General features: G+C 38.4%; 2 protein-coding genes across 5 annotated transcripts in view; one reads left to right on the top strand and one right to left on the bottom strand.

The window, feature by feature from the left end:
• The first annotated feature begins 5640 nt into the window (after positions 1–5640).
• star2 (steroidogenic acute regulatory protein 2) lies at positions 5641–13527 on the top strand. The gene is made up of 7 exons (XM_079595105.1): positions 5641–5881; positions 7692–7799; positions 8742–8878; positions 9645–9803; positions 10847–11031; positions 12034–12127; positions 13235–13527. Exons 1-7 carry the CDS (start codon positions 5818–5820, stop codon positions 13343–13345), a joined length of 858 nt encoding a protein of 285 aa, XP_079451231.1. The 5' UTR covers positions 5641–5817; the 3' UTR covers positions 13346–13527.
• Positions 13528–15483: 1956 nt separating this feature from the next.
• Positions 15484–22500, bottom strand: part of adamts14 (ADAM metallopeptidase with thrombospondin type 1 motif, 14) — a 108957-nt gene continuing 101940 nt past the window's right edge. For all 4 annotated transcript variants that reach the window (XM_079595086.1, XM_079595088.1, XM_079595087.1 and 1 more), the window contains exons 20-22: positions 22442–22500; positions 20333–20425; positions 15484–17673 (exon numbers count right to left, since the gene is read on the bottom strand). The exon at positions 22442–22500 is cut by the window's right edge and continues 71 nt beyond it. In XM_079595086.1, the coding sequence (XP_079451212.1) occupies positions 17243–17673; positions 20333–20425; positions 22442–22500 (583 nt within the window). In that variant the 3' untranslated portion in view covers positions 15484–17242. The remainder of the gene's footprint in view (positions 17674–20332; positions 20426–22441) is intronic.

Here is a 22500-nt window from a genome sequence, read left to right as displayed (position 1 = left end):
TCATTTAGAAAACAATAAAACATTTTCAGTTAAAAAGTATGAACATGGGATGTTTATATTATGTATGCATCACATAAAGTGTATTAGTTTGTTAAAAGTGTAATCCAAATACATTAACATTTTTCATGCAATTTTGTTTTAATTTAGGCTATTTTAGGCTTAAATATTTAGTTTTTGGAGTGCATGTAGTAAACATAAACTGCATAATCCATTCATACTGCAATGTAAGCCTTACATAAGTGTTTGTTTGGTGCATTTCGCTGGTCTAATGAGTGTTTTATGCCACATTTCTCAACATTACTGGATGAAATGTAATTAAATGCTTATTCTAAAACAACAACGTTCACAATCCATTTTACTTCTGTAATGTGACTCGACTTCATCTAAGAAATAGACTGGATAGTGAAAGTGACCTGTGTGTGTTTGCTATTCTGTAAATCAATGCCTTATAGCTTTTTGACTATTGATTAACATCATGCAATGGCTCATCTGATCTATAGATGGCGTCGAGCAGAAGTGCTGACAGGGCATTTTGATGAAAGGCTGTTTTCAGAACGGAATAATAACTTACTGTATATACTGTAAACTGGCTGCTATTTAAATAGCAGTAGTGCGTTGTCACATTACAATTACATTTATAATTCACATCGACATATCCAAAGCAGTCACATTTATTTCTACAGTGCTTTATACAATACAGAGAGATTCAAAGCAGCTTCGTGTAATAAACAGGAAAACAACAAGTTCATCAATAATTAAGTTTCAGCTGTAAAGCAGCTTAAGTGACATTATTCAGCTTAAGTCCGTTCAATGCGGATTCAGTTCAACAACACTGTAGTGTCGATGTTGCAAACTTCAATTATGAAACTAATTTGACAGAAGACAGCGATTCAGTGCAGTTCAGTTTCAGTTTTGTTCTCATCCGATATAGTGTCAGTGCAGTCAAATTATTAATATACTGGAATATGAAATCAAACCCATTAGAAATACTAATATTATCCTCTGAGCGGGAGTTTTCTGCTGAGACCCGCAGGACACAATGAATGGCATCAGGAAAATACAAATTAACATGTGTCATCCAAAATAAATAAAAAATATGATCTGCATGTGCATGATGTTTTTTTGAATTAATTCTGCCTAATTGATCATTTCAGTCACGAATGAGATATGAGACTTTAGGTTACACTTTATTTTAAGGTGTCATTGTAATTATATATTTAAGTGCTGAGAAGGTGCCATGTGTAAAAAATGAGGTAAAAATATCCAAAAAATGAGCTACACGCATCAAAAGAATAAGAAGAAATAAGGGCAATGATGTCATTAAAAAAATGTCAAGTTATAGTGCTGCAGAGATATCAACCTTAATTAGCATTAGCATTACTAGCCACGGCCCGACAGGTGTCGTAATACCAGTTTCGGCCATGGGAGGCGGTATGCGGGCAACATAACCACCAGCCAACCTGCAATACACGACACGAATAACTCGCACGGCTTGTGGGCGTTCTTGAACCTGATGTCAATCGTGTGGAAAGTAGCTACCATAGACAGTAGGAAAGTACAGCCCACTACTTCATTTCAATTCAGGGAAGAGAGCGGAAGGATGGCTGAAGCCTTTGCCAAGAAGAGACCCCTACAACCACCGCGCTCTGATCAAGCACAAATCAGATCAGATAAGAAAAGGACCGCTCGTCACGGTCCGGGCTCGAAAGCGCGGGGGACGGCGAGCGAACTGCAGCGCATAGCCCTGTTTTACAACGTTCAGCACCCATTCTGACACGCCCGGGATCGCTCCCCATGCTTTCGCACGCATAGCTAGGGGCAGAATGGTCTCCGTGTTCTGACCGCCGCACTGCGCGGGTTGGAGAAACTGAAACGGAGGTATCAACACGGCGCGCGCGCCCTCGTTGTCTGAAGAGTGCTGCTCGCTGACGACAGCAGCCGCTGTTTCACATTCAATGACTCGGTCGCTAAGGACTGAGAACAATTTGTGGCGCGAACAGGTCATTTGTAGCCTACTGTATCTTTCAACAGTGTTCGTGTTTTTCTTACTATAGTAGAGATGATCGGTTCACGTGCGCTGTCTGATGTTTACTGCATCACTCGACATGGAGAGGTTGGGTAAAGTAATAATTACAAGAGCTTCACGGTTATCAGATACAAGCATTCAACGGCCCTGTAGTATATATATATATATATAAATATAGGTTATTTGTGTTTGCGCACGTGATATCAGGAAGCAATGTAATAACGTTACCTGTAATACACACATGATAGCGATGCTCAAATCGAGTGTGTGTGTGTCACAAATCATTATTGTTTCTTCAACTTATTAAAATATCTTACTTTACGGCAACTATCTGTTTCTGCTTCTTTATCATATTTATAGTGTGTGATTTATAAAATACCATATCCTACATCACATATTTTGATATGTGAGGTATACTGCCCCCATCTGGTATGGAATGTGGAGTATGACTTGATTTTTTTTTGCCAGACAATTACACATGGCACCTTTAAGCAACTAGCCTACATGTACTTACTATAGGGTTAGGGTTTGGTTGAGAGTTAGTTGCATGTAATTATGCATAATTGACTGTTATTACTACGGTAAGTAAACAAGGACACTGTAAAATAAAGTGTTACGAGACTGTAATGTGAGGATGAGGTAAACGCTTTAATCGCAGTGTTTCGATGCATCGATGTTGCAGGATGTTTCTCAATGCTAACAGATTAAATAAATACTGTGTGTGTTTATAAATGTGTGTGTTGAGCTGAGTGTGTGTGTTTATGAATGTGTGTGTTGAGCTGAATGTGTGTGTTTATGAATGTGTGTGTTGAGCTGAATGTGTGTGTTTATGAATGTGTGTGTTGAGCTGAATGTGTGTGTTTATGAATGTGTGTGTTGAGCTGAATGTGTGTGTTTATGAATGTGTGTGTTGAGCTGAATGTGTGTGTTTATGAATGTGTGTGTTGAGCTGAATGTGTGTGTTTATAAATGTGTGTGTTGAGCTGAATGTATGTGTTTATGAATGTGTGTGTTGAGCTGAATGTGTGTGTTTATGAATGTGTGTGTTGAGCTGAATGTGTGTGTTTATGAATGTGTGTGTTGAGCTGAATGTGTGTGTTTATGAATGTGTGTGTTGAGCTGAATGTGTGTGTTTATGAATGTGTGTGTTGAGCTGAATGTGTGTGTTTATAAATGTGTGTGTTGAGCTGAATGTGTGTGTTTATGAATGTGTGTGTTGAGCTGAATGTGTGTGTTTATGAATGTGTGTGTTGAGCTGAATGTGTGTGTTTATGAATGTGTGTGTTGAGCTGAATGTGTGTGTTTATGAATGTGTGTGTTGAGCTGAATGTGTGTGTTTATGAATGTGTGTGTTGAGCTGAATGTGTGTGTTTATGAATGTGTGTGATGAGCTGAATGTGTGTGTTTATGAATGTGTGTGTTGAGCTGAATGTGTGTGTTTTATGAATGTGTGTGTTGAGCTGAATGTGTGTGTTTATGAATGTGTGTGATGAGCTGAATGTGTGTGTTTATGAATGTGTGTGTTGAGCTGAATGTGTGTGTTTTATGAATGTGTGTGTTGAGCTGAATGTGTGTGTTTATGAATGTGTGTGTTTATGAATGTGTGTGTTGAGCTGAATGTGTGTGTTTATGAATGTGTGTGATGAGCTGAATGTGTGTGTTTATGAATGTGTGTGTTGAGCTGAATGTGTGTGTTTTATGAATGTGTGTGTTGAGCTGAATGTGTGTGTTTATGAATGTGTGTGTTTATGAATGTGTGTGTTGAGCTGAATGTGTGTGTTTATGAATGTGTGTGTTGAGCTGAATGTGTGTGTTTATGAATGTGTGTGTTGAGCTGAATGTGTGTGTTTATGAATGTGTGTGTTGAGCTGAATGTGTGTGTTTATGAATGTGTGTGTTGAGCTGAATGTGTGTGTTTATGAATGTGTGTGTTGAGCTGAATGTGTGTGTTTATGAATGTGTGTGTTTATGAATGTGTGTGTTGAGCTGAATGTGTGTGTTTATGAATGTGTGTGTTGAGCTGAATGTGTGTGTTTATGAATGTGTGTGTTTATGAATGTGTGTGTTGAGCTGAATGTGTGTGTTTATGAATGTGTGTGTTGAGCTGAATGTGTGTGTTTATGAATGTGTGTGTTGAGCTGAATGTGCTTCTGCGGGCTGGCATGCAGAGGTGTGGATGTTATTCAGGGTCAAGGTTTCTCTCAGGGTTTAGCAGAGGTCAAGGTCAGTGTTAGGGTCGTTCTGCTGATCTCTCACTGCTAGATACGGTGGATTATTAAAGCTTTAAACACCTTGGAGAGAAAAGATTTGTAAATATGTATACATAATCTTCTGATGGTGTTTAGGAGACAAGATGAAAACAAATGCTAACACTTTATAACAAGGTCTCGTTTGTTGTCATTATTTAATGCACTAACTAAAATGAAGAAGCAATGAGCAATATGTGTTTCACATTTATTAACCTTCATTAATGCTTATTAAAAAAAGCTTTGTTCGTTGTAGTTCACAGTGCATTAACTGATGTTTACATATGCAACTTTTGATTTAAAAAATGTATAAGTAAACTAACTACAATTAAATTACTTCAAAAAGACTTGGAAAGACATGATGGTGACAGAATTGTGATTTTGCTCACAATTGTGAAATGCTGAAAATATGCATTAACTAAGATTAATTAATGCTGTAGAAGTATTGATCATAGTTAATGTTAACTAATGTCTAATTTATGGTAACAAATAAGACCTTACGAAGTAACTAAGTAAAATATTGTTGAAGGGTTACTAACTAACTAATTACAGCGACTAACTAACTAACTAAAAAAAAAAAAATACAAAAATATATATTGTTAAAGGGTAACTAACTAACTAACTAACTAACTAACTAACTAACTAACTAACTAACTAACTAACTAAAATATTGTTAAAGGGTTACTAATTAACTAATTACAGTGACTAACTAACTAACTAAAATATTGTTAAAGGGTAACTAACTAACTAACTAACTAACTAACTAAAATATTGTTAAAGGGTTACTAATTAACTAATTATAGTGACTAACTAACTAACTAAATATTGTTAAAGGGTAACTAACTAACTAACTAACTAACTAACTAGCTAATTAACTAAAATATTGTTAAAGGGTTACTAACTAACCAACCAACCAACCAACCAACCAACCAACCAACCAACCAACTAAAATATTGTTAAAGGGTTACTAATTAAAGTGACTAACTAACTAACTAAAATATTGTTAAAGGGTTACTAACTAACTAATTACAGTGACTAACTTACTAAATAACTACAGTAACTAACTAAAATATTGTAAAAGGGTTACTAACTAACTAACTAACTAATTAACTAGTAACTAACTAAAATATTGTAAAAGGGTTACTAACTAACTAACACAAATATTGTAAAGTGTTACAAAAAAAACAAACAAACAATTAATGGTAACAAATGAGACCTTATTGCAAAGTGTTACCAACCTACTAACCAACTAACTAGCTGACTAACTAACTAACTTCCGTTTCTATCTGAGCTTTAACACATAGCTATTAACTTCTACAAGACTTGTAAAGACATGACCGTGACAGATCTGTGATTTCTGAACTTTAGGAGGTTCCACTCTTCTAACAGAAAATCCTGAATTCCTCTTGCTCTCGAATGTGGCCTTGATTGAACCGAATCCTATCTTGTAGCTGTAGCCGTTATCTCGTGCGGTGTCCTTCGCCGGCGGTATAAAGCTGTGTGTCGTCCTCCTCCTCTCCTCCATCTCTGCGGGAGCGAGTGAACATGCAGCGGGCCGTCCTGAAGCTCTGCTGTGGGATCTCTTATCCACATGTGCGAAGCATGGCAGGTACTCGACCTCAACATGTGCACGGCTTTAGTGTTTAGTAACACTTTATTTTGATGGTCCTTTTTCAACAAGGACTAGTAACTTCGCAACTACATGTCAACTAACTGTCATTAGTAGACTGTCTGTTTAATATCTGCTAACTCTTTATTGTGATGCTCCTCTAACAAGTATTATACTGACTTTGAGTAACTTTGCAACTACATGTCAACTTATTCTAACCCTACCAGTCTACTTATACTCTACTAACACTCTACTAATACTCTACTAACACTCTACTAATAGTCTAATACTCTACTAATAATCTACTAAGACTCTACTAATACTCTACTAACACTCTACTAATACTCTACTAACACTCTACTAACACTCTACTAACACTCTACTAACACTCTACTAATACTCTACTAACACTCTACTAATACTCTAATACTCTTCTAATATTCTACTAATACTCTACTAACACTCTACTAATATTCTAATACTCTACTAATACTCTACTAACACTAATACTATACTAATACTCTACTAACACTCTACTTATACTCTACTAATACTCTACTAACACTCTACTAATACTCTACTAACACTCTACTAACACTCTAATACTCTACTAACACTCTACTAACACTCTACTAACACTCTACTAATACTCTACTAACACTCTACTAACACTCTACTAATACTCTACTAACACTCTACTAACACTCTACTAATACTCTACTAACACTCTACTAACACTCTAATACTCTACTAATACTCTACTAACACTCTACTAAGACTCTACTAACACTCTACTTATACTCTACTAATACTCTACTAACACTCTACTAACACTCTACTAACAGTCTACTAACACTCTAATACTCTACTAACACTCTACTAACTCTCTACTAATACTCTAATACTCTACTAACAATCTAATACTCTACTAATACTCTAATACTCTACTAATACTCTACTAACACTAATACTATACTAATACTCTACTAACACTCTACTAATACTCTACTAACACTCTACTAATACTCTACTAACACTCTACTAACACTCTAATACTCTACTAACACTCTACTAACACTCTAATACTCTACTAACACTCTACTAACACTCTAATACTATACTAACACTCTACTAACTCTCTACTAATACTCTAACACTCTAATACTATACTAATACTCTACTAACACCCTACTAATACTCTACTAACACTCTAATACTATACTAATACTCTACTAACACCCTACTAATACTCTACTAATACTCTACTAACACTCTAATACTATAATAATACTCTACTAACACCCTACTAATACTCTACTAACACTCTAATACTATACTAATACTATACTAATACTCTACTAACACCCTACTAATACTCTACTAATACTCTAAAGGTGATGATACAGAGGGCAACTTTTTGAGCAATATTGCCGTCAACGGGAAACCAGATGAGACACACGGCCGATATAAATTATCCAGAAAGAAATGTATTGGCCATTTTTAATGGGAAAGTGCCAAAGCAACATTGCTCAGAAAGTTGCCCTGTGTATCATCACCTTAGTAGACGTGTAGCAACGTTACTTATAGTCAGCAGAATGTGTAAAACCGACCATCAAATAAAGTGAAACCCTTTCCTGTGGCTCAAACAGTAGAGCATTGGCGCTTGCAACGCCAAGGTCATGGGTTCGAGTCCCAGGGAAAGCAAGATCTGATAAGAAAGTAAATGTGTATCTTGAAATGCAATGTAAGTCGCTTTGGATAAAAGCGTGCAATGAATATAAATGCATTGAGTGTGTTTGGTGTCCGGCAGGTCTGCAGCGTGCAGCTCTCGCAGCGTTCGGGCAGGAGATCTCGGTTCACTTGCAGAGGCGTCCCGCGTGGAGCCCGCCGAGATGGACTCGCCACCAGCAGGACGAGAGTGAGTCTGGGCATTCATATTCACCTTACAGTATTATAGCACATGTCTAAAGATGAGTCCGTGAATGATGATTCTCAAAACCAAAGACTGTTAAGGTTTTAAATTAAGTCTCTTCTGTTGCACTGAGGCTGCATTTTTATTTGGTCAGAAATAGTCAAATTTTTTAATATTTTTACAATTTATAATAGCTGTTTTAATATATTGTAATATATTGTAAGCTGTATTTTTTCCTGTGATCAAAGCTGAATTTTCAGCATCATTACTCCAGTCTTCAGTGTCACATGATCCTCCAGAAATCAATATAATATGATGATCTGATGCTCAAGAAATATTTATGATTATTATCAATGTTGTAAACAGTTGTGCTTATATATATATATATATATATATATATATATATATATATATAGGCCTATATATATATATTTTTTTTTAAAATTCAGGATTCTTTGATAAATAAAAAGTAAAAAAGAATAGCATTTATTTGAAATAGAATTCGTTTGTAAAATTATTAATTGTCATTTTTGAACAATATTTTTGTGGACAATCCGTTTTTTTAGGATTCTTTGATGAATAGAAAGTTCAAAAGAACAGCATTTTTAAAAAAAAATCTTTTGTAACATTATAATTGTCTTTCCTGTCACTTTTGATCACTTTAATGTGCCTTGCTGAGTAAAAGTGTTACTTTCAAAACAAAAATCATACTCATCCCAAACATTTGAACTTTAGTTTTTTTTTACTTAAATCTAATTTATTTATGCTGCAAACTAGAAAAGCAAACAATTTGCTGAAAGAATAATAACTACATTTTTATAATGTTTCATCTTCTAGAAAATCTGACTGTCACTCATTTACTTGCATCGGATCACTCACTAACAGTGCAGAATCTGAAACATTTATTTTTCCTTTTGCATAATTTCTTTTCTTAATGCATGTCTTCAGAGACACAGCCGGCCGAGCAGAGGACGACTACATTGGCCGACGAGGACGTGTTTTATCTGAGACGAGGACAAGAAGCCCTGCATGAAGCTCTGGAGATCGTGGAGTCCAAGGATGGATGGAAACCTGAGATGGCCGAGGTGATTGTCTTTGGTATCATGGAGTGGTATAATGCCCTCTTCACAAGATGTAAAATAAGTCTCTGATGTCCCCAGAGTGTGTGTGTGAAGTTTTAGCTCAAAATACCCCACAGATATTTTTATATCGCATGTTAAAATTGTCACTTTTTGAGGGTGAGCAAAAACACACCGTTTTGTGTCTGTCCCTTTAAATGCAAATGAGCTGCTGCTCCCGGCACAGGGGGCGGAGCTTCAACAGCTCGCGCTCACACACACATGCACTGAAAATTTCAAAAACTTTTAGCCTTTTATGTTCAATTCAGACAAAGATAGAGAGACTCAAAAAGAAGACAACATTTCTGAATGGTTAGTTGATGAAGTTATGAAGCTTATGTGTAGTTATCTTCTAGTCATTGATTAGCATATTCTGTCTTGATAATCTATAAATCGTGTTCAGGGGGCGGGGTTTATGTAAATTCTAGGGTTGGTGATGTCACTAACCCGGGAGGAAGCTCGTGTAGTTCCTACCAGCCGTTTGTTGTAGTTCTTAAAAAGCGATTTCTGTAAAAGCAAATAACTCCCTTTGCTCTGAACTTTGAGCGTTGTAACTTTGCAGATGTTGTTTATGATCAAACAGCAACATTACACACTAACTACAGTTAGAAAACACAACATTACACACTAACTACAGTTAGAAAAGTCAAATCATAATCAAGCACCCCTTTGAACATTTCCCTGGTGTGCAGTTTTAGCCAGGACATGTTCTCACAGCATCTTTTCCCTGCAGAAGAACGGAGACGTGATCTATAGTAAAGTTCTGCTGGGAAACAGGAAGGTTTTCCGACTGGAGGCCGAACTGGACGCGTCTCCGGAGGAACTTCACGACATCTTGTTCGTCCGAGTGGAGGAGATGCATGAGTGGAACCCCAACATCAGACGCATCCGAGTAAGACAACTTCTGAATTCATAATCTGAAAGCTGAGTAAATAATCTCTCCATTGATGTGTGGTTTGTTATGATAAGACAATATTTGGTCGAGACACAACTATTGAAAATCTGGAATCTGAGGAGCAAAAAAATGTAAACATTGAGAAAATCTCCTTTAAAGTTGTGCATTTATGTTCACGATTGTGCTGCATTCACTCACAAAAATACATGTTTTATATATTTACGGTAGGACATTTACTAAATATCTTCATAGAACATGATCTTAATATCCTCATGATTTTTGGCATAAAAGAAAAATGGATCATTTTGACCCGTACAATGTATAGTTGCTATTGCCGCAGATATACCCGTGCGGCTCCAGACTGGGTTTGTGGTCCAGGGTCACATATGGACGACAAAATATTCATAATTTTGTAGAAAAGCTATATCTACATCTTGCTCCGGCTAAAGTGACTATGGTCCTCAAGTTCTCTTTGGAAGTCGTGTTTACTTTCTCTTAATTAATTACACAAAAATACAGCAAGGTTTTTAAACTCTAGTTCTATAACGAAGAAATGTGCATCAGGTGTACTTTGCTTTTTTTGTGTTTTTAATTCATTTATGAAGCCACGTTGCAAAACGTTATTGTCACATATTATATTTTTATAGTTTAATGCCATCATATTCTGTGCAGGCAATTAGCTAACTGCGCTGTAAATAAAAAAATCTAGCAATATTACTTCTAAATACCTTTAAGTATTGTGGTATTCCACCATGTTTCTCACTAACACGACCACAACTCGTAAAGATCGGGGCTTAAAGGAACCATATGTAAGATTGTGGCCAAAACGGGTACTGCAATCACTTTCAAATGACTGTAGAGCGGTATATCAGGGCCATTTTATGATTAATTGAAATACATTTCTTACATACGGTTTCTTTAAAGAAAATCCTGAGCTTCCCACTCGTTCATGTGCGTTCAACTCGTAAATAAGACGCACCATAATACTTTGCAACTTAGGACTTAAACGCACCATTACCGAGCACACGTGTACTTCGCAGGTCCTGAAGCACGTGGGGGGGAACACCATGGTCACACACGAGGTGTCGGCAGAAACAGCGGGAAACCTGATTGGCCAGCGGGACTTCCTGAGCGTCAGACATTGGTCGAAGAGCGAGTCATGTGTGTATTTGGGCGGAGCCGCGACGCAGTTCGAGTCCCTGCCGCCTCAGCCGGGGTTTGTCAGGTAAATGCAGCGCACATCGGAAAGGGTTAATTCAATTATTCCTTTGCCAAAAAGTGATTATACATGTAAAGTAGTTCATTTACTCCCCTCTCCAGACAGCAACATAGTGTCGGCCCACATCTGGAGCACTGGACCGGATCTGAGCCGACACTGTGTCCCCGTCTGGGTCGCTCCAATAACACGTGACGTCTTCTGTAAAATGCAAATCACATTTTAGACGAAATGTCTGTTTCCCTGCTTAACGATCTCAACCTCATGATTAATCAGAGATTTTTTTAAAGGCAAGACTAAAAATAAGTCAATTGTTTTATTTGACAAGTTTTCGGAAATGTTATGTTTGAGTATGCAAATGAGGGATTATTGCATATTTGCTCACATTTGCATACATTTCCAAAACACCCTGTTAAAAAAAGCTGTTTTTAATTTTGTTGATATATTAGAGTTTACGATTGAAATGTCTTTAACCATAAAATACAGTCAACAGTCCCAAAAAAAAATTTGGGTTAAAAATATACACAGTAGTCTAGTCAACATTTGAAGTGGATCAAAACCTTTCATCAAAGTTATACATGAATTTTTAACAATACCAGTTCTTGTTTTAGGACAAAACTTTTTTGATCCACTTCAAATGTTGACTATATAATATCAGCCAAATAATGTATGAACAAACCCCTCGGTGAAAACCTTCAGAATATTAATAGGAATAACACTGTAAAGTTTGTTGTTTTTAAAGCTGCTGAAGTGCAGATTCAAACAGAGAGAGTAATAAAATCAAATAAACAATGCGCATTTTGGATATTTTCTGTCCAAAAGAAGACGTTATTGAAGCAATGGTTTTGCTTTCATAAATGTGTGTCTGTTTGTCGCATAAAGCCCTTCGTGACTTCAGATGATGTTGTGTTTGTGTAATGCGGGTTTGGGTTGATTGGGAGTCACTATAAGAGCCAGGACACAATCTGAGAGTGTTTTCTCTCAGTCATTCTGTGAGTGTGTGTTGTTTAGGGCTGAAGACGGACCCACATGCATCGTCCTACAGCCGCTTCAGGATCATCCCGACCGGACACACTTCATCTGGCTGCTCAACATGGATGTCAAGGTACAAAACACGTGTGTGAATTACAGGGTCGGAAATTAACAGGGCAAAAAACGCCAACAAAATGAACATAAAGATCAGATAAGGGTGTAAAGCATGAGCAATGCCTTTTTCTGTTGAGCTTATGAATGCAGTGGCCAATCAGAGGATTTAGATTACTCACCGCTGAAAACCTTTCATCTGCAGTTTCAAGTTCTCTCATCAATGAGAAACTGCAGATATGATGTACGAGATTCATTTTGCACTAATTCTCACTTTCTGTAAATGTTTTTTTCCGAAGCTTGAATAACCGTTTTTGTTTTTCATGCTACTAAAATAGCCATAAACGATTCTTATCTTGTTCTGTCTGTATGACATGCCGTTTCCACACACACAAACGTTTTTATATGTGAAACTCAAAAAATTAGAATATCGTGCAAAAGTTCATTTATTTAACCGCATCGAGGCAGTAATGCATGCAGAAGTTTCCCAAACCAAGAACTGAGTACACATGCATGATTATACTCTTCAGAGGGCCGACATTTCTTTATCTAAAATATTTTTTTTAAATTGATTTCATGTAATATTCGAATTTTCTGAGATTTTGATAAGCTGTAAGCCATAATCGTCAAAGTTATAATAAATAAAGGCTTGAAATATCTCACTTTGCATGTAATGAGTCTATATATTAGTTTAACCTTTTAAGTTGAATTTTCTGAAATAAATGCACGATATTCTAATTTGTCGTATTTTATTCAACATTAATAATCATTACAAAATCGAAAATAAATATTTTTTCCCCCGTAATAATGCAGCCCTACACTTAATAGGCTATTTACATGCAATTATGGCAAATTTACACTGCAAAGTGGCACAGAAGCACTTCTGAAATGGCATTTAGGTGTCTTTACTCTTTACAGAGACAAAGTTAAATGCTGCTCAAAGTTGGCATACGTGCATTTTCACATCAACTTTTTTTTTAGACATAACATAGTCAGGCTTGACACAGATTTGAGCAGCATTAAAGTCATAAAAAATCTGTTCCACGTTTGCGGATTTAATTGACAACAGACTTTAGTATTGTGTTGAAGTGCATCAGATGTGTTGAATGATGTGTCCTTGTGTTTTCAGGGTTGGCTGCCACAGTCTCTAGTGAACAAGGCTCTTCCTCGAGCACAAGCGGACTTCACTAAACACCTGCGTCTCCACCTGACCGCACAAAAGCCAGAAAACAGGAGATGAGAGCCTCTGTCAGGCTTCAACACTGACGGCAGACACCGATATAGGAAGACAGACATGCAACATACACCTCAGATCGCGGACACGACAGCAGACTAGCAGAGTTAGCAAAGATGAGAATCGGCTACTTGTGGAGTTGATTTGATCATATGAAATGGCAATAAAAATATTTCTCACAGTACCACACTACCCTTGTGTCTGTTGTTATGCTTCAGAAAACCATAATGGAGGAAACGGGCTTTATGGGGGAATAATAGGTGAACTATTCCTGTAACCTTCCCCCTCCAGACGACTTGTTATCATCAGCCAGCGGGCGCACATCTGTGACATTAGCATTAGCAGATGGTGCTAATCTCACGGCACTTTGACAGACTCTGTGTGGATCTGACACTTCAAAGGGACTAATGACTGTTGGAAGAGGTCTTATAAAGAGAGACTCTCAGGAGTGAACATTTATCTCTAATAGTCAGAACAGAAGAGAGAGCTATTAGAGAGGAGGAGAATGACTCAAGAACATCAGTAGAGGACAATGACTTCATTCAATGCGCTGAAAAGACCTTCGACATGCCTCAAATCCACAATATAATGATGTCTGAACTTATCAAACACTCTAGGATTTTAGCACTTTATTTTTTTAGTGCAGAAAAGCAAGATTTGTCATCATTTTCCCTACTGTCACACAAACGAAGGAAATTGTTTGTGCTTGTGATCAGAAGTCAAATATGCAGGTGATTTTACATTAATTAAAAAAAATTTTTTTTTACATTTGCATTCTCAAATAAATATGCGCAACAAACTCAAATCGCATGAAAGTTTACAAAAGCTTTTAAAACTGCATGTTCGCCAGGACTAAACAGAAAAAGTTCTCTATTATCAATAATGAATGTGTGTTATGTGTGTAAATGATGAACTAAACTCTCGAGCTGGTCTCTGAGCTCTGCTGGATTACATTATGATGCACTTAAAAAAATTCAAATCAATGCAAAAAAATCTATATTACACGTACGCACGGCTATGCAACATCTTGAGTTTCTGCAAGCGATGAGTGGAGATTGATTTGTTTTCTCGCATCCGAGTGTAATCTGACGACACATGTTCTCCCTCCAGCTGTCATGATCTCTCTATCGGTTGCATTTAACATGAATTTGCTGGTTTACTCCATTTAAAAAATACATCATGACTTCATGAATTTTTGTTTTAATAATACGTACAAATATGACAAATTCTCTGTTTAAAGATTTTAAAATGTTTGATGCAAATGTTTTACTTTAGTCATATTGTTTGCTGAAGGGAAATTAAATATAAAATCTAAGATCTCAACACTGAGACACACACACACAAACACACTCACTCTCTCACACACACACACACTCACTCACTCACTCAAACACACATTCACTCACTCACACTCACAAACTCACACACACACAAAAACTCACTCACACAAACTAACTCACTCACTCATACACTCACACACAAACTCACTCACACACACACACACACACACACACACACACACACACACACACACACACACACACACACACACACACACACACACACACACACACACACACACACACACACACACACACACACACACACACACACACACACACACACACACACACACACACACACACACACACACACACACACACACACACACACACACACACACACACACACACACACACACACACACACACACACACACACACACACACACACACACACACACACACACACACACACACACACACACACACACACACACACACACACACACACACACACACACACACACACACACACACACACACACACACACACACACACACACACACACACACACACACACACACACACACACACACACACACACACACACACACACACACACACACACACACACACACACACACACACACACACACACACACACACACACACACACACACACACACACACACACACACACACACACACACACACACACACACACACACACACACACACACACACACACACACACTCATTCAAGTCTAAAATATATCCTTATAATAGACTTACCACAGTGAATAAGGGACACATTTTGAAAAAGTATAACCAATAGACAAAATATAGACAAAATCAAAACTCCAGTTTTCTTCTCAATGTGTATATTTTCATGTATTTCATCATCCTACAACTTAAAAATTTAATAAATATTAACACTTAAAGCTCTCATTCACGTATATACAAGTACTATACAATACAGAAATTAGGAGAAACCACATGAGAGAGACGTTGTCATGAGCTCTGGACGCTCAAACCTGCAACTATATACAATATATACACAACCACCGGAAGACATCACAGCGCTCGAAGCCGGAGGAGCGGCGGGTCCTGCACCCGAGGCGGCAGGTGTGTGTGTGTCACAGGTGAGTGTGTTATCGTCAGACCGGAGCACCAGAGACGTCTAGAGCGGCGAGTACGCTTGCTTTGTAACACTTCAGTAGTTCAGCTTCAGGAGAATGAGGAGATATTAAAGTATAAATGAAATGCACAGATTAGAATATTAGCTAGAGTTGGTTTAGTATTATGCATACTAATATAGTATAAGATTATAAGAATTAGAATTACATTTTTTAGTTATTTTGTCAAGTGCTTTTACCATTTTTATGACTTTTTTTTATAAGGCATTTCTATATAGCTCAAATTTATTTTTATTTCAGTTTTTAGTGAGTTTAGTATTTCAACTTAAACTTGTTTTAGGTAGTTAGCAGTTTTAAGTTAAACATTTTAATCTTATATTTATATGTGACCCTGGACCACAAAACCACAAAACCAGTCACATGGGTCAATTTTCTGAAATTGAGATTTATACATCATCTGAAAGCTGTGTGAATAAGCTTTCCATTGATGTGTGGTTTGTTAGGATAGGACAATATTTGGTCGAGATATGAATATTGAAAATCTGGAATGTGATGCAAAAAAATCTAAACATTTGGAAAATCTCCTTTAAAGTTGTGCATTTATGTTCACGATTGTGCTGCATTCACTCACAAAAATACATGTTTTATATATTTACGGTAGGACATTTACTAAATATCTTCATGGAACATGATCTTAATATCCTCATGATTTTTGGCATAAAAGAAAAATTGATAATTTTGACCCGTACAATGTACAGTATAGTTGCTATTGCCACAGATATACCCGTGCGGATCCAGACTGGGTTTGAGTGACAGGGTCACATATTATATTTTATTTCGGATTTCTTAATTACTCAAAACGGGTTTTAATAGTTCATGTTAACAATAACAACCCTGTTGAACACATACAGCGTGCGCTCAGTTTATACTATAGACTTACAATAGTATACGAATCAGTTTGCATTATGCATCAGGTAACATTAGTTAACATGAACTAATGAACAATACTTTTACAGCACTTATTAATCTTAACATTAGCTAATGAACGCACTGTGAGCAAACAATGAGCAATTGCACTTTTATTAACTAATATTAACAATGACTAATAAATATACTGCTCATAAATCAATCACGAAACTACGTCAGAGTTACGAAGCAAACGTACGTATCTAGACTCAAAGTAACACTGCTATGATCTACTGGAGCCACACACACACACACACACACGCACACGCACGCACGCACACACACACACACACACACACACACACACACACACTGAAGACCGGATTCTAGTAGTTCTGAGGACACAAAACAACACGGATTCATCTGGAAGTCATTGACGGTTTAAATAACAGCACCTTTCATCGTTTCCTTCCGTTTCCACATGTAAAGCAGAGGATTGTGGGAGGAGCAGCGGATTCGTGGTTGATGTCGGTTCATTCTGAGGTAACCAATGACTGAGTTTCTGATTCATTGACGATCATGTGACCGGCGAGTTCCTTTTCCTCCGGGTCGAGTCTAAAGTGGCGTTCTGGTTCTGGAGTCCGCCCGGCTCCCGGCTAGGTCGTGTGACGGGAGCGCTCGGCGCTGGAGGTAGAGGAGACGTGAGCGGATCCGATCGGGTCTGGAGCGGGACAGTCGTGCTGGAGTCCGCTTTGGGACTGGTTTTAGTGGTGTGGACGGGTGTGGACGTGTGCGGCGTCGGATCGGGACTCGTCTGAAGCAGAGGCGGGAAGGTGAAGTCCGGAAGCCAAGAGAACGGAGGATGCAGATCTGGAGAAACGGTACTGAAGAAACCCATCTTCCTGTTACAGGACTCGCAGCACAGCTTCTGATAACCCGGGATCGAGCAATACCGAGCCAGAACCTCCATCTGACAGAAGATCGACTTATCACCCAGACACGGCTCGTCTGCGGGACACAAAGAAGACGTTATTGGACCATAAATGTGACCACAAAACCAGTCATAAGGGTCCATTTTTTTAAATTGAGATGTATATATCATCTGAAAGCTGAATAAATAATCTCTCCATTGATGTGTGGTTTGTTATGATAGGACAATATTTGGTCGAGACACAACTATTGAAAATCTGGAATCTGAGGGAGCAAAAAAATGTAAACATTGAGAAAATCTCCTTTAAAGTTGTGCATTTATGTTCACGATTGTGCTGCATTCACTCACAAAAATACATGTTTTATATATTTACTGTTGGACATTTACTAAATATCTTCATGGAACATGATCTTAATATCCTCATGATTTTTGGCATAAAAGAAAAATGGATAATTTTGACCCATAAAGTGTATAGTTGCTATTGCCACAGATATACCCGTGCGACTCCAGACTGGGTTTGAGTGACAGGGCAGGGTCCGAAATTAACTTTTTGGCTCACCTGCCACGGGGACTGGTAGATGAAAAAATCCACCAGCCAAGCATATTTTTTACCGGCCAAAATAATAAACAGCCTTTTTGTGTCACATATACATTAATTTCAGTACATTTAATTGAGATAATAAGGTATTATGTTGAATACAAACATAAAAAATTGTCCAGAGCAAAATTTGAAATGTAGGCTATAATAATTTTTTTATTTTTTATTTTACACACACACACTCTTAATCTCTCTCTCTCTCTCTCTCTCTCTCTCTCTCTCTCTCTCTCTCTCTCTCTCGTTTTTATGTTGAAAGGAATGGCTACTGTTCATTTAGCTGTTCATAATCTGTCCATTACTGTTCACACACATTTCTGTCATTTTCTATCTGAAGCTATTGCCTGCAACATTAAAAACTCCGGTCTCTTGTGTTTAGCGCGAAAGCTCACGTGATTGCCGCCGGACAGTCGTGCCGTGTACCAGCTGCTTTGAAGCGAATATCAGTTTAACTGACTCGTAACGTGTGCAATATCTCACGACCTCCCGAGTGTCCGAACATTTTATTTTATTATTTATTCGCTAAACGGAAAATCTACCAGCATTTGGCGCTTGGCGGGTGTTAATTTCGGATGCTGAAGAGTGAAGACAGCGCTTAGGAGACGGTGAAGCCTTTCGCCTGTCTCCACTGAGAGAGAGAGAGAGAGCGCGCGCGCGCGACCGGGGCTCGCTCTCTCTCTCTGCTCGTTCTTCAGTTAAACATGCGCCCTGTCACACGCGCAGCAGTTCGTCTACATTCGGCTACTCACCGATCAGATAAGACTATGGCGGGACAAACATTTTATTAAAAACATTTTATTACATTACTATTTTGGTATGAACATTCACCCGCCAGTGTGGCGGATAGCCTTTTGAGATTTACTCGCCAAATGGAAAATCTACCCGCATTTGGCGCTTGGCGGGTGTTAATTTCGGACCCTGTGACAGGGCCACAAATACTTTAGTCAATCAATTAATTAATTAATAATAAAAATACAATAGAATCATACAATGTGAACAGGGCCTAAAATTAACATTAATGCGAGTAAAAATTGGCGTTGACGAGTGTATGAAACAGTGTCACTCGCCAGTTGGTCAGTATTATTTTTATGAATGCTAATAATGCATGAACGTGAACAAACGTGAACACACTCGGGACAGTTGACCGGCCAGCGCTGCATCGTCACAAAATTTTCAGTTATGTTTTGGTAAAGTTTGGTTATGTTTTGAGTGAACATAAACAGTTGAGAGTAAACACATGTGTGTCAGTATCAGTGTATTAGATCAGTGCATTCACTCTTAAAGTGACAGCAGCCTCATATCCCTGCTGTCTGTGTTTTTAATGTTCATCATTAGACTGAATAACTTTTGTTACTTTCATTTATACAGTGAAGACTATGCAGTGTTATTTTACATTTGCTTACTTCTGTGCCTGAAAACTACGGTCAGACCTACAGTACCTGAAAAGCACAGTTTATTTCATTTGCATCTTTGTTATATTGTATACTGTATAAAATCGACATTTGTTATATTTATTATATTGTATTTATTTGTGCTTTTGTGCTTTAAATCAAAAATATTTTTTCTAAGTAATATAACACATAACTGATTTAATTATTGCTTGGTGTACTTGCATAAAAATGCACAAAATGGTATGTGAACTTTTTTTTGTTAGAAATAATTTTTTTTTTTTTTTATCTAGGACGCATTAAATTAATCAAAAGTGACAGTAAAGATATTTTTAAATCAAAAACATTAAAAACCAAAAGATTTCTATTTTAAATAAATACTGTTCGTTTGAACTTTCTATTCATCAAAAAATCCCCCCCCCCAAAAAAAAAAAATGTGTCAGTTTCCACAAAAATATGAAGCAGCACAACTGTATTCAACATTGGTAATAATCATAAATGTTTCAAATCATCACATTATACTGATTTCTGAAGGATCATGTGACACTGAAGACTGGAGTAATGATGCTGACAATTCAGCTTTGATCACAGGAATAAATTATACTTTATAAATAGCTGTGAATATATAGTATTGTAAATTTTTTAAAATATTTTTACTAAATTTTTGATCAGATAAACCGGCTGATCACGGCAGTGAATGAACACAGAAGTGGATCAATGACCCGTCAGCGTCTGTATTGATGAGTCACTTACTAGAGAGTTTATCCAAAGTGTTTTCCGGCAGTTTCTCCTCAGTGGTGAAGTTCTCCAGTAACTCTTTAGTTGGACTGGGTAAAGACGGCTCTCCTGGGGAAAAACACACATTTTCTGTCAGACAGGAAGTCATTGTGTTTTCTCAAGACAACATAATATTTGTATACAATTAATTTTTTTTGTGTGTTGTTTCTCTGATGAAAGATTTCCTCTGGTTTTGAAGGTAATTGATTGTTATTGTTCAAAGGTGAGTTCAGCTGATGCTCCAGATGCTCTCGGCTATTCAATGAAAGGCAAATGAATATCAACGGCTGTCTTAAGAAATCAGAGAATTAAAGCTGAGGTTCAATCTGCAGCTGCTGATTCTCTGAGCGTCTCATATGATCTCAGGTCTCCTGTGTTTCACACTGGTTTTACACTGGTTTCACTCTGGTTTCACACTGGTCCACACTGGCTTACACTGGTTTCACACTGGTTTCACACTGGTCCACACTGGCTTACACTGGTTTCACATTGGGTTTCACACTGGTTTCACACTGGTTTCACACTGGCTCACACTCTGGCTCACACTGGTTTCACACTGGGTTTCACACTGGGTTTCACACTGGGTTTAACACTGGCTCACAGTGGTTTCACACTGGCTCACACTGGTTTCACACTGGCTCACACTGGTTTTACACTGGCTCACACTGGTTTCACACTGGGTTTCACACTGGGTTTAACACTGGCTCACACTGGTTTCACACAGTCTCACAGTGGTTTCACACTGGCTCACACTGGTTTCACACTGGTTTCACACTGGCTCACACTGGTTTCACACTGGTTTCACACTGGCTCACACTGGTTTTACACTGGCTCACAATGGTTTCACACAGGCTCACACTGGTTCATACTGGTTTCACACTGGTTCACACTGGTTTCACACTGGCTCACACTGGTTTCACACTGGCTCACACTGGTTTCACACTGGCTCACACTGACACTGGTTTCACACTGGTTTCACACTGGCTCACACTGGTTTTACACTGGCTCACACTGGTTTAACACTGGCTCACACTGGTTTCACACAGTCTCACAGTGGTTTCACACTGGCTCACACTGGTTTCACACTGGTTTCACACTGGCTCACACTGGTTTCACACTGGTTTCACACTGGCTCACACTGGTTTTACACTGGCTCACAATGGTTTCACACAGGCTCACACTGGTTCACACTGGTTTCACACTGGCTCACACTGGCTCACACTGGCTCACACTGGTTTCACACTGACACTGGTTTCACACTGGTTTCACACTGGTTTCACACTGGTTTCACACTGGTTTCACACTGGTTTCACACTGGTTTCACACTGGTTTACACTGGCTCACACTGGTTTCACACTGGTTTCACACTGGTTTCATACTGGCTCACACTGGTTTCACACAGGTTTCACACTGGCTCACACTGGTTTCACACTGGCTCACACTGACACTGGTTTCACACTGGTTTCACACTGGTTTCACACTGGTTTCACACTGGCTCACACTGGTTTACACTGGCTCACACTGGTTTCACACAGGTTTCACACTGGTTTCACACTGGCTCACACTGGTTTCACACAGGTTTCACACTGGCTCACACTGGTTCACACTGGCTCAGACTGGTTTCACACAGGTTTCACACTGGTTCACACTGGCTCACACTGGCTCACACTGGTTTCACACTGGTTCACACTGGCTCACACTGGTTTCACACTGGTTTCACACTGGCTCACACTGGTTTCACACTGGCTCACACTGGCTCACACTGGCTCACACTGGTTCACACTGGCTCACACTGGTTTCACACTGGCTCACACTGGCTCACACTGGCTCACACTGGTTCACACTGGCTCACACTGGTTTCACACTGGCTCACACAGGTTACACACTGGTTTCACACTGGCTCACACTGGTTTCACACTGGCTCACACTGGTTTCACATTGGTTTCACACTGGCTCACACTGGTTTCACACTGGCTCACACTGGTTTCACACTGGTTTCACACTGGCTCACACTGGCTCACACTGGTTTCACACTGGTTTTACACTGGTTTCACACAGGTTTCACACTGGTTCACACTGGCTCACCTGCGCATGGAGGGAGTTTGCAGATGGACACAGACTGGGGTTTTTCTGCGTCACACGGG

Source organism: Phoxinus phoxinus (genome assembly GCF_949152265.1).
Source record: "Phoxinus phoxinus genome assembly, chromosome: 21".
NCBI classification, from domain to species: domain Eukaryota; kingdom Metazoa; phylum Chordata; class Actinopteri; order Cypriniformes; family Leuciscidae; genus Phoxinus; species Phoxinus phoxinus.
This window is presented reverse-complemented; position numbering and strand designations above follow the sequence as displayed.